The sequence below is a fragment of the Bos javanicus genome, chromosome 7, assembly GCF_032452875.1.
Source record: "Bos javanicus breed banteng chromosome 7, ARS-OSU_banteng_1.0, whole genome shotgun sequence".
Classification (NCBI taxonomy): Eukaryota; Metazoa; Chordata; class Mammalia; order Artiodactyla; family Bovidae; genus Bos; species Bos javanicus.
Genome location: NC_083874.1, coordinates 15,474,608 through 15,487,777, shown reverse-complemented (window position 1 = coordinate 15,487,777; position 13,170 = coordinate 15,474,608). Strand labels below are relative to the sequence as shown.

The 13,170-nt window shown below is 59.4% G+C and overlaps 1 protein-coding gene across 1 annotated transcript; it reads right to left on the bottom strand.

Annotated features, from left to right (window-relative positions):
- Positions 1-123: 123 nt before the first annotated feature.
- On the bottom strand, positions 124-12,787 carry PRKCSH (protein kinase C substrate 80K-H). The gene is made up of 17 exons (XM_061422238.1): positions 12,703-12,787; positions 12,382-12,498; positions 11,819-11,914; positions 11,658-11,715; positions 10,631-10,748; positions 8,832-8,961; positions 4,527-4,611; positions 3,619-3,697; positions 2,839-2,925; positions 2,354-2,530; positions 2,186-2,282; positions 1,659-1,728; positions 1,298-1,387; positions 1,029-1,103; positions 836-935; positions 588-756; positions 124-454 (listed from the first exon to the last, which is right to left on the bottom strand). Exons 1-16 carry the CDS (start codon positions 12,776-12,778, stop codon positions 610-612), a joined length of 1,602 nt encoding a protein of 533 aa, XP_061278222.1. The 5' UTR covers positions 12,779-12,787; the 3' UTR covers positions 124-454; positions 588-609.
- Positions 12,788-13,170: the final 383 nt, after the last annotated feature.

Below are 13,170 nucleotides of genomic sequence, written 5' to 3'. Positions count from 1 at the left end.
CCACGGGGCATCTCAGGTGAGACCCTCAAACCGGAGCCAGATCTGCACAGCTGCTTACCATGTTCAGCCCTCTCCACCCCCGGCCCTTTCACACCCCAGCAAAGCCAGACAAACACAGATGAGTTGGAGGGATCATGTTTATTGTTTGGGGGGTCACAGGTCAAGTCACTTCCCCACCTAGAGGGAAGGCAGATACCCTGGGTGGGGGGCACAGCGGGCCAGGCCCCCAGGGTGTGGGGGCCCAAGCAGGACAGGCTCCTTTATTCCATCTGTGGAGGCAGCAGGGGCCTGGGAACATGGCTCTGCCCCACTGGCCAACCAAAAGCAGGGCATGGAGCCCTACCTGCTTCCTGCCCTGTGGGGTGGGTGAGGTGACCCATAGCGGCAGGCCTTGGTCCACAGACTCAGGGGCGGATGGGGAGCACCACTGGGGGCTGGTTCCACATCTTGATTTCTGGGACCAGAGAGAAACCAAATGAGACAGACGAAGGGAGATGGATGGGGAAGCTGTCATGTGGCCAAGAGCCCCCCCGCCCCACCATGCCCCCGAACGGTAGGATGGGAGAGACCCCCATCTCCCCACTCACCTCTGCACTGGGCAGGGCAGGGCTAGAGCTCATCATGGTCGCCCTCCACTGGGTATTCAGGCGGGGGCTCTGGGCAGGCAGCTGGCGTCATCAGCTCCATGAGGTACTCGCAGCGGCTGGGCTCTGTGGTGCTGGTCACCACCGTCTCCTTCCCGCACAGCAGGCGCACCTGGGGTGGGCAGGTGGGGCTCAGGTGGGCTCTGTGGGCCACATCCCCACTCCACTTCCCCCAGCCCGCGGACACTCACGGTGGTGGAGCGATTGGGGCCCTGCCAGCAGCCTGTGCCCTGCTCATACTTCATGGCGCTGAACTTGTCGTGGTCGGGGCCAGCCCACGAGCCCCAGGTGCTATGGGAGAGTGGGCCGCTGAGAGGGGCCGGCCGGGGCACCCAGGGGTGGGGATGAGGGGCCGAGAAGGGGGCCTAGCCCGAGCTCACTCACCCAAGGCTAGTAGGGGAGCCGCCGAGTTTGGGTTTCTGTGAGACAAGCTTGAAGGGGCAGAGTCTGTAGACGTACCTGTCGTGGGATGGGGCTGGTGGGTGGGGGAACAGGGGTCCCAGCCTCCACGACAACCCCCCACACCAGAGCCATGCAAGTACCTCAAATCCCAGTGGCTGTGCCTAAGCCCACCACCCTCCCTCCCCACCTCGTCCTTGCTCAGGCCCAGACCCACCAAGCCCACCCACCACACGTGCCCACAGGGGACGCACTCATTGGTGGTGAGCTCATAGCACTGGCTGTACAGGTAGGCGAACTCGCCGTTGGGGCCAAAATCAAATGAAATCTCCTGTTCCAGGTTCCTAAAGGGGAGGCCCGGAGGTTAAGGGGCAGTGGGGGGTGCCAGCCCGACTCAGGACAACGCAGGAAGGCCCGCTCGAGTGGTGGAGGGTCTCTCGGGGCCTGGGCTCCAGTCCCCACCACCTGGGGACTCTCCCTGCAGGAGCCACCGCCAATGTGCAGAGGTTGCCTGAGTGACTTCCCCATCGCCACCATCTCTGGGGAGTTGGGCAGCAGGCGGCCATGGGGCAGTGGAGAAGTGGCCTTGCTGCGACCGCATGGGCACCCCCATACCTGATGGATTCTTCCATGTCCTTCAGGGACCGCTCAGCCTCTTCAAACTTGTTGCGGGCCTCCTGGGCAGCTGGTGGGGTTGGGAAGGAGGTCAGAGGTGTCCCCACAAAGGGCAGGGGGTGGCGCAGACAGGCCTGATTCCCCCAGCCCCAGGGCTGGCTCTGGGTGAGGAGAGGGCCAGGAAGACCCTCTGGGCCTTGCCAGCCGCCAGGCAGACCCCACCGCCCCGCCCCGGCTCTCAGCTCTTGAGGGAGCAGGGCCGGGGCTCCTGGGGCCCTGCTGGTTCCTCGCCTGCCAAGGGCGACACAAACAACAGCTACCCACGAGGAGGGAGAAGGGCCCCTGGGACTGGTGTGGTGGTGCCAGCTTCCCCAGGCCCCAGAAGCCCCCTCTGGGTGGCCCAGAGCCCCCTGGGCTTGCCTGGGCCAGCCCCAGGTCCCCTCGAGGAGCAAGCGGGGCCTGTTTCTTGGGCCCCTGCACCTGCTGGCGACAGGGAGGGGCCCCTCCCTCCCAGGGTCAGCCCTCACCGTTGATGAAGGCCTGTGTCTGCTCATCATACGGCGGCATCCTGTCCTCCTCGGTGGGGCTGGCCGTCTGGGGGGCTGGGGCTGGGGGTGGGGCGTCCTGGGGGTGGGAGGACAGAGTCAACGAGTGACCACTCCCACCCATCACCCCCTCCACCCCTAAACACCCACTTTGGGCTGCTCCCCCTGGGAATCCTCGTCCTCCTCATCCTCATCCTCCTCTGTCTCCTCGTCCTCCTCGTCTTCGTCCTCCTCCTCTGTGGGCGGTGAGGGCATGGGGGGCTGCTCCTCCTTGGGCTCCATCACATCGGGTGCAGGAGGCGATGGTGGGTACTCAGTGGGCAGCACCTGCCGAATGTGCGGAGAGGTCATGCTGAGGACTCGGGGGTCCACCCCCACCCCCAGGGCCGGGGCCAGGCTCCCACCATCGCCCAAGGGCGGCCTTGTGTCTCCATCCCTTCCAAGGAGCCTAGAAAGTGGGAGGGAGGGACAGACAGCTGGGGGCGGGGTGGCTTCTGTAGAGGAGGTGGGGCCGCCCAGCTGGCCAGGGTGGCCCTGTGCCAGAGCTGGAGGCAGTGCCTTTGTGAGGCATCCAGGGGCAGGGCGGGGGCGGCAGAGGGGGCTCATATCACATCCCTTCCCCTCCCTCTACTGACCTCAGACCGGTACTTGTCCCTGATGGCGGCCCAGACACGGTCATAGAAGAAAGCAGCATCCATCTGCGCGTCTCCCCCGAGGAGGGTCTGTGTGCGTCAGGTTGGGGTGGGGTCAGGGGCAGGACCTCTACGTGCCCCCCAACTCCAACCCAGGCACTCTCGTAGTGGGTGCAGGGGCCCTCAGGCTGCGGTGCCAGGCACAGCACGCGCTGACTTGCCCAGGGCCAGACTGGAGCTGGGCTGGGTGAGGAGCGTCTGCCAGAAGGGGGCAGCACAGGGCTGTGGGAAAGAGGCGGGGGCCAGAGAGGTGCGGGGTGGGGACTGGAGAGACCAGGGAGAGGAGCTGAGAGACAGAGGCCAGGGCGAGGTGGGGAGTGAGGACCAGCAGGGCAGCGATGGGTGGGGAGCAGGGACAAGGCCAGTGACGGCAGAGCTGTGAGGAGGGCGGGTAACCAGGTGTGTGCACTGGGTAGGGCCGGGGGAGCATGGGTACAGGGAACCTAACTCTCCCCACGAGACGCCCTGAGGCACCACATGACTCCACTAGGTCCCACAGGGGAGGGAGGAAGGCCCTGGGTAGCCCCTCCTAGTCACCAGGCAAGGCCTGGCCACACCAGCCAGGCTGGGCCCCCCCAGAACCCTGGCCCTGGGCCAGCAGGGGACTCTCCATGGGAATAGCCCACAGAAGGCCTGCCTCTGGCCACCCCCGCCCTCCCAACCCTGAGGTCACCTTGGGGCAATCCCCTCCAGAAGTCCCAAGCAAAGGGGTGGGCCGAGTACCTGGGCTTCCCCTTCTGATAATGCCCCGTCGCCATCCGTGTCCAGCTCCGGGTGGGTCTGCAGCTCAGCCACTGAGACCCTGCAGGGTCAAAGGCAGAAGACGATAGAGCAGTGAGCCCATGGGCTTCTGGTCAATTGCCCCCCAACCTGGGCCAGGGCTCCTCCTGAGAACTTGCTTTAGGACCTTGGGGCAGAGAGAGAGGGCAGGCAGGAAAGTGGGAAAAAATGAGGTCTGGGGTTAGGGCCCGGTCTGGTCTCTATCCTGGGAAAGGCAGGTCCTAGCCACCGCGTCCCCTGCCTCCTACCCGCTGCTGAGGTTCCACAGCCCTGAGGAGCACAAGGGAGGGACAGGCACAGGGGTGGAGTGGTAGCCGTGTCCTCAAGGCCCAGCTGCCACTCCCTTCCACCCTTAGAGCCCAGTACAGGGGGACACTGTGGCCTGGCGTCCTCCACCACAGGAGACCCACATACCCATGGTGGCCCATCCTGCCCCTATCCCACCGCCCACCACCACTGCCCACCAGGAACGGGACCGCCCTGCCCATTCTCCCCCCAGGAACCCTCCAAAGTCCCAGGCCTCCCACCAGGGGGCCTGCCCAGCCTCCCTGTTCCCAAAAGCCCACCCTCCACTGAGCCGTGGGCCTGGGGTCGGCCAGCAAGTTCAGGGGCACTGGCCAGGATTTCGTCTTTCACTAAAGCGTCCCAGGCCACAGAACAGGCTTTCGAAAAGCACTGAGATCCCGAGTCCCCCTGTCCAGCTCGAGGGGGTGTTTTCCCTCATCTCTTCCCCAGCCCCTCCACGCCCCCAGGGGATCGGGCTCCAGGGCAAGGAGGTGGGCTCTGGTTGGTTTCCTAAAGGCGGGGAGAGGGAGGAGGGAGCCCAGGGCAGGTGGCGCTGGCACACTCACGCGCCATCCATGTCATCATCCAGCTCCTGGAAGGCGCTGGCTGCCAGCTCCCGCTCCCGCTGCTCCTTGGAGATGGCCTGCTGCTCTGTGGAAGGACCAGCTCCATCATCCTCCATCCCCAGCACCCCCTGGGCTCACTGTGTGCCCGGGCCTCTGGGTGCTGAGGCTGGGGCTCTGAGTCAGGCCACTGTGGGGGGCAGACTGGGGGCGGGAGCTAGGCAATGAGAAGGGCTGGCCTGTGTGGGGGTGGGGGGGCAGAGGAGCTGGGCAGTGCCAGATGGATGGAGGATCCAGCAGGGGCAGCTGGGGGCATCTGCAGAGAGTCTGAACAATCCGTGACAGAGTGAGGGGTAGGACCATAGGTGTGCCACATTCAGGAGGCCCCAGGAAAAGAGGTCAGGGGACAGAGGCTGGGGTGGGGGCGCAGCCAGGTGAGGCAGATGTCCTGGGGGCCCCGCGGAGTGTCTCGCAAAGGGGGAGAAGCCACCAGCACGGAAGACGGGAACTGAGCTGTGGCCAGAGGATGCAGGGCGCTGCAGCCCCACACGTGCTCTGATGGTCTCTCCTCGGCCTGTTTCAGCCCAACCGGCTCAGGGTCACTCAGGAAAGCACCCCCAGTGCAGCTGCACTATGAGGCTCGGCCCTCTCCACCAGGATGAGCAGCCTGTGTCCCAGAGACCGCAACAATGTCCTCACAGATGAGAGCCCCAGGCTCAGGTGGATGAAAGGACCTGCCCATGGTCACCCAGCTGGTGAGGGGCACAGCCGGGGGCCCAAGCCAGGCCATGTGCCTCCAGAGCCCATGCTCATCCCCACCACCTTCTGGGAATCCCGGTGCAACCTCCGTGGCGTGCCAACCCTGAACCTGAGTCAGCAACTCCACACTAAGAAGCCAGGCACTAGTCTGCCCAGCCTTGTGTAAAAGGATGCTAGACATGGTGCAAAAGAAGGTGGAAACAGAAGCAAAGACCAGAGTTCGCTCACTTTCTAACACGTGGCCCGGAAAAAAAGAGTAAAGGAACCTGGCAGCAAAGGTGAAAGAGAAAACGCCTGCAACTTCAGTCACCAAGGGCCAGCCCCTCGGTACACAAGAGCCACTTACAAGCATGGAGACCAAAAACCTGATGGGAAAAATGGACCTGGATGAGACAACCCCACCAGGGTCACACGCTGGAATGGACAGCAGCTCTTAAAAAGGAAGCAGGGGTCCCGACACCGGGCTACAACATGGATGACCCTTGACAGTACGACGCTAGGGGAAAGCAGTCAGTCACATAGGCCACTCACTGCCTGACTTCCTCATGTGAAACGTCCAGAGCAGGTCAGTCCATGGAAACAGGAAGCCAACGCATGGGGCCGGGGGCTGGGGACGGGGCCAAGGGGAGATCTGGAGGGCCAGTTTAATGGGCCTGGGGGTCCGTCCTGGGGTGATAGGAATGTTCTGGAACTAGACAGCAGCGACGACGTCCTGCTGGACACTGTCGACAGTGTGGACGTACCTGACACCGTTGAGTCGGGCGCTGAAAACGGGCTAAATTGGTGAATTTGGAACATGACTGGGATTTTACCGCAGTGAGAAAAAATGGAGAGCAAAGAGTAAAAGGAAACGAGGCACCCGGGGACAGAGCACAACATGCATACACCGTGAAGACCAGTGCTGCCCAGTGGAATCTTCTAGAGGGGGCGTGTGTCACCGCTGAGCACTGGGCCTGCAGCCCGCTCGACACACGTCTGCAGTGGGCATGGCTGGAGCAGAGGCCTGGGAGCAACAAAGAGCAGCAGTTTCGCAGGGCTGGTGGGGGTGTGGGCAGGCCATCAGGCCAACATGGCACATACACAGAGTACAGAGAGCGGGGGGAAGCCCTCGACCGCAGGGGGCGTTGTAACCAGCCAGTGGTGGCCCAAATGCTGTCCCACCCAAGGCACTGGGGGAGCCAGGAAGACTGCTGGCCTGATGGAGGGAGGCCATCAGCAGGCCAGAAGGGGCAGAATGGGCCCAGGGACTTCTCTGGGGTCCAGTGGTTAAGAATCAGGCTTCCAGCAAAGAATCTGTGCGGGGGAAATGGGTTCGATCTCTGGTCCGAGGGGACTCCACATGCTGTGGAGCAACTAAGCCTGCGCACTACAACTACTGAGCCTGTGTGCCACAACTATGAAGCCTGTGCGCCTAGAGCCTGTGCTCTGCAACGAGAAAGCCCCACACCCTAACAAAAAGTAGCCCCCGCTTGCCGCAACTAGAGAAAGGCTGCAAGCAGCAAGGAAGACCCGGCATGGCCAAAAGTAAATATAAATTAGTAATAAAAAGTCAGCCTTCTGATTCTAATAATTCTAATAAAGAACAATAATTTAGTAGAACTTAATAAATAGAAACGTAATAATATAATCTAATCCTAATAAAGCATCAACACGGGGGACACATTTCTGGCGTAAGATAACATACGCCGTGGGGCAACTGAGTCTGCCTGCCGCAACTAGAGAAGCCCCACACCATGCAACAAAGACCCAACACACGCAAAGGAAACTGGGCCCTGAGCGAGGCAGGAGCAGGCTGGTGACTCAAGCCTGCAGATAAGGGACAGGGTCTGCAATCGGAATAATGTGGGCATCAGTCTAGCTGGGCAAGCCAGTGGCCTCTTTGGCCTCAGCTTCCTTGTTTGTGAAACCAGGTGATGACTGGGAAAGGGGAGCAGGGACAAAAACACGATGATCCTTGTGAAACAAGCACTGGGTGCCCTGGTCTACCCAGCGTCAGCGTGGGAGAGAATACTGGTGTCTGTATCAGGGGTCAGCAAACTTTACTGTAAAGAACCCAGCGCTAAATATTTTAGGTTTGACAGGTCATAAGGTCCCTGTTGGCAACCCCTGAACTCTGTGGCTTGATCACAGAAGCAGCTGATGTTATGTAAACAAAGAGGGGGAGTCTCTGCTCATTCACCAACATGGTCTGTGTGTGTGTGTGTGTGTGTGCACTGCTCAGTCATGTCTGACTCTTTGTGACCCATGGACTGTAGCCTGCCAGGCTTCCCTGTCCATGGGATTTCCCAGACAAGAATACTAGACCAGGTTGCCACGCTCTCCTCCAGGCGATCTTCCCAACCCAGGGATTGAACCTGCATCTCTTGCGTCTCCTGCATTGGCAGACAGATTCTTTACCGCTAGCACCACCTAGGAAGCCCATGGTCTCCTTGCTGCTCCTTAAAAACTAGACAAGATGCAGCCTCGCGACCTTTCAGCCTGTCCCTTCTACAGGTAAAGGGCTTCCTCCGTCTTAGTCAACGATGTACTGTGGGCACCTGGGGTAGACCTGGCACATCACAGGCACGCAGCAGGTGCTTGTCAGATGAACGACTGAATTACCGATTATGAGAAATCAGGACGCAGAGAGGGAAGGACGGAAGAACACAGCAGATGCTCAAAAAGATGGGGGAGATCACAGCACAGCCTCAGAAGGCTACCAGCCGCTGGTCACCATCCCTGTGACCAGCTGGGGCCACGGCTCCAGATATTTCTGGCAATGCTTGATCTTAGTCTTTCAACTAGTCTGGAGTGGGTTTCTGCCCCACCTCTCCCTCCTATCCGCCTTCCGCCATGTGTGTCCCTGCACACAGCAGACTCAGAACAAATGCCAAGGTTTCAGATTATCCACAACAGCGGCACAATCTGCCAACAGCAAGAAAATGCTGGACCAAGCATTAAAAAAAAAAAAAATCACCTTAAAACCAACCCTAGGCAGTAGGAGTTGCCAGAGCAATGAGGAAGTGAAGAAGAGAAGAGAAGGTAGAAGCTGCTTTCATCCTAAAGGATTTTGCCAAGCCTGGCAAATGTGGATGTCCATTTTGATAACTTGTGAGGGAAGGGAAATGAAAATCAAGGTCCAAGGTGACCCGCCCCATAACTATGACCCCATGGGACTCCCCTCAGGGCTAAGCTGGGCCAGGAATCAGGCAGCCCTTGCTCGGACCTCGGCTCGCTCTGCCTGGGGGGCTGGAGGAAGCCCCAGCCTCAACTTCAGACTTGCAGTCCCTGAATCCAGTGTTCCCACAAAGAAGGCAGAAAGAAAAGCCCCTCTTCTCAAGAGAAGGACCTCTCATCAAAGCTGCAAGTTACTGCTATAAATGACTTTTAAACACAATGCCCAACACACAGTCGAAGATAATGAGGCAACTGGGGAACTAAAGGGCCGTGATTTAAAAAAAACCAGTGGAACGACAGACAAGAGACAATGGGCAAGAGACTCCTGGGCCCAGACTCTTCCCTGGCAGGAGCCAAGGGGGCATCTCAGCCACGCGGGATGCAGCGACGTACCTTCCCACAGCCTGCGGTGCTGGTCTTTGGCCGCCTCCTCTGGCTTCTCGGCTTCCTCCTTCAGGGTCCGCAGCACCTCCACCTGGTCCTCCAGTGACTTCTTTCCAGCCTGCAGCTCAATGAGCTTTTTCTGGGAAGGCAGAAGACAGGGGCCGGCTCTCAGCCTATTCTTCCCTCTTCCTCTCCTGCCTCTATTCCACATTATCTTTTCCTAATACACCCGCCTCCTGGATCTCCCCCAACCCCTGCTACTGTGGTTCTCTGCAGCCCACTGGAGAGAAATGCAAACACCTCAGTGCATGCCTGAGGCCCTGCACAACCAGGACCCTGCCCACCTCTCCAGCCTCATCCACCCCTTTGCTATCTTAACTGCCCTAACAACATTCAAAGCTCTCCACACACACTGCCCCTAGTTCTTCACATAGGCTTTCCTTCTGTCTGCAACACTCTGCCTGGCTAACTCTGAATAAACCTACAGATTTTGATTTAGATGGAGACCTCCTCCTCCAGGAGGTCTTCCTTGCTTCCTGTGCCCCAAGCCGGGTTCAGAGAGCAGAGGGACCAAGGGAGGGAACATACGTTTGATTCCTGGCCCAGGAAGACTCCACGTGCCTAGGAGAAGCTAAGCCCCTGCGCCACAACTACTGAGCCTGTGCTCTAGAGCCTGGGAACTGCAACTCCTGAAGCCGGCGTGCCTAGGGCCTGTGATCCGCAATAACAGAAGCCACTGAATGAGAAGCCTGCCTGCTGCAACCAGAGAAAGCCTGCGTGCAGCAATGAAGACCCGGCACAGCCAAAAATAAAATAAAATTCTTTTTAAAAACTGATTGCTTGTATTAAAAAAAAAAAAAAAAAAAAAGAAAGGGGATTTCCCTGGTGATTCAGTGGCCAAGACCCTGTACTCCCAATTCAAGGTGGCCAATTTGATCCTTGGTCAGGGAACTAGATTCCACATGCTGCAACTAAGACCCAGCACAACCAAATAAAAAATATTCAAGGAAAGAAGGAAGCAAGGAACGTGTGTGCTGGGTGGGCTCCAGCCTAAGAATGTGGGCCCTAGGATGTAGGGTCCCTCCCAAGACTTTGCCTGACACCTCAACCTGATCTGCTGCCAGGGTCCTCCTGCTGGCCCATGAAGTCAAAGGTCACTTGGCACCAACTTCACTGTGTGGCTAAGCACGAGAAGGATCTCACTGGCCCTGAATACACTGCCCACTATGAATTCAGGAGGTACCTCACTAGCCAGGCCATGGGGGTGGGAGAGGAAGACCCGACCCTTCCCTGGTCTGAGAAACAGAGCTGGGGCCCTTGCTCAGAGGGTTAAGCGGGAGCCCTGAAGGAGAGTTGAGGACTCTGACCTACCAGTTAAGGGGGTGGCAGACAGGCAGGGAGAGACACACCCCTGGGGACTCACCCTCTTCGGCCCTCCCCCCACACATCCCCAGCACCCACCCTACTGAGCTAACCTGGCTGTGGTTGAAGGACCTTGTCTTGAGTCCTCCCCCAGAACTGGTAAGACATACAGTCACTGGCCTTAACTTACAGATGAGAGCACCCTAGAACCTGGAGGAGAGGCGTCCCTCCTCCAAGCCCACTTTGGTCTGCACCCAAGGCCTAGGTCCATGCCTGGCTGCCGCCCACCTGGTACCAGCCTAAGCAACAGCTAAACGTCAAGTGGACACAAGGCACAGACAGACACCAACTGGCCCCAGGACACCACTGGTGGGGAGCAGACATAAACCCCAGCCAGCCTCACCAGCCTCCAGGTCGTCCTGGCTCAGCCCCACCAGGCCCCTCACCTGCTTCTCCTCCCGGGCCTTCTTCCAGTCCTCAATCAGGATCTTCTTCAGGCGGAAGCCCTCGCGGGTCACCTCTGCCATCTGCTGCAGTGTCTCTCTCTCCTTGCGGCCCTTCTCTCTGGGGGAAGGGAGACACAAGCACCAATGGGAGGGCGTTTAGTGCCCACTAGGTCTGCCTCTTCCAAAGGGGTTCAAGCCCCTGCCATCACCCCATTGTGTGGGCAAAAACAGGAGCTCAAACACTCCTGCTCCCTCCTCCCCCAGGTCCTCCTGGCTTCAGAGTCCCTCACCCCCGTCCTAGAGAGGAGGTGCAGTGGACAGGGCTCGCTCACCCGCAGGACCGTGGGAGGGACTAGGGGTTGCTGGGATGTGGGGCTGGAAGGAGGTGCCCAAGAGGAGAAAGAGACGAGCGCACAAGTCACAGACTCCCTGACAGAAGGGCTGTCTGGCCTGTAGGCAAAATCTGCTCAGTCTACTCTCTACTTAAGAGACCTTCCATCAGAAGGGTTTACGGAAATGTCACGACGCTCAGCTTCTCTGAAAAACATATCCGGCCCTGCCACCTGCTCCCAACTCAGGAGTGGAAGGAGGCTGTCCCTTTTAAACGCCACAATCCCCATCACTCCCTGACTGCCTCACACTCGGCCTGCATGCACTTGCTTCCATCACCTGCCTGCGGGCATTTCAGTTTTCAGGTCCTGCTGCAGCGGTGCAATTAAAAGCACAGAGTCCCAGGTTAGACCAAGCTGGATTCGAGTCCTGGTTCTGCTATCTCTTAGCTATGAGACCCTGAGGAAGTCATTTTCCTTTCTGAGCGTGAGCTCCCTCATCGGCTGAACAGGCGAACACATGACACTCGCTTCCAGGCCAGAAGGGAAACCGCTGATAGAGCATGCACAGAGCACCTGACACAGGGTGAGCCCTCAACACACAAAAGCAGAGAGGAGAGGGAGCCCGATTCACCCAGCAAGGCGAGGCAAGGGAAGGGGGAGAGGGGGGCAAGGGAACGGGGGTGTCAGCTACGTACTTGCAGGTGTTCTCACAGACGATCCCGCTGTTGTATTCGTCGGTCCCGTCACAGCAGTCTGAGGGCAGACGTGGGGGCGCTGTCAGGACTCCCCCCACCCCGCAATGCCGCCTTCCCTCCGCCCAGCACCCTGTCCCCCATCCTGGGGCCAGTTCATTCACCACACACTCCATCGTTGACCCATCTGGAGGAGATGTACAGGGCCTTGTAGCCTGTGTTGGTGCAGTGGAAGCTGCCGTTGGGACAGGCAGCTGTGCCTGTGGACAAAGGAGGGAAGGAGGGTTTGTGGAGTGGGTTCAGGATCCGGCAGGTCACGCCCACCACATGCACATGGGAGAGTGAGAAATGTGAGAATAACTGATGCCAAGTAAGGGGAGGAAGGACCACTGCACTTTGGGGGCCTGAAACAAAACGCTTCTGGGCTCCCTCCTGCCTCTCCACGCTGGGGGGTGGCAGGGGGCGGGGGGGCGGGGGGGGGGCCCTCCCAACTGGGCCCTGCCAAGCCCTCCCCCTCCCCCTCTGGGCTCCCATAGCGCCTCCCCATCTCCTCACCAAACCACTGACCCACTTTATTCTGTGCCTGCTTGCCTCCACTCAACAGAGAGCCCTGTGAAGACAGGACTGGGTCTGTCTGGGACACCACACAGGACGTAGCACTCACCAGCTCAATAAATGTACAATGAATGAGTGAACGGATGCATGGATGAATGGAGAAAACACTCACCTGGTTCATCTGAGCCATCTTTGCAGTCACAGTAGTCATCATTGACCTGATCAAAGGGGATACTGGCAGAGCCATCCAGGCAAGTGAAAGGCTTTGACTCGTCGTAGAAGTGATGGTCTGGGGAGGGGGACAAGGGGCCCAGTCCAAGGCAGGAAGAGAGCCCTTTCCACCCAAAGGTACCTCTTCCCACTCCCACCGGCTAAGCATTGCAACCTTCCCTGCCCAGAGTCCAGAACACTGAGACCGAAGGCTGTAAGCGCCTATCCCGGAAGCCTCCCACACCCCACCCCCAATTCTGGCCACCTCCAGTGGCTCACTCACTGGTGAGGGAGACGCCCCGGGGTCGCCTGACTTCCACGGCCCAACACATCGGCAGTAGCAACAGCAGCAGTAACATCTCGCTGAAGCCTCGGAAGCCGGAAATGGGTTCTGCCAGAAGGAGGCTACTGGGAGATGCACTGCGACCCCACGCTGCAGCGAGAAAGAGGCAGCAGGTCAGTGGGAGAGGGCTCCTTCCAGCCGAAGGAAGGCGCCTCTCCCTCCGGTCAACTGGATTCCTTCATCGCTCCGTGCAAAGAGGTCTCACTTAACTTCCCACACTGGGGGCACGGGGGCCGGGGCGGAGGCGCGGGGTGGGGGGTTCTCCCCAGTCCTACCTAGTGGAAGGGAACCTCACTTGGCCCAAATCAATGGTGAGCGGAACTCAAAACCTCCGCTCCCTCTGGGTCGGAGGTGGTTCGCTATCCAGTTCCCGCCAATCGGCCAAAAGGGTTAACAGTCCCCCCCCTC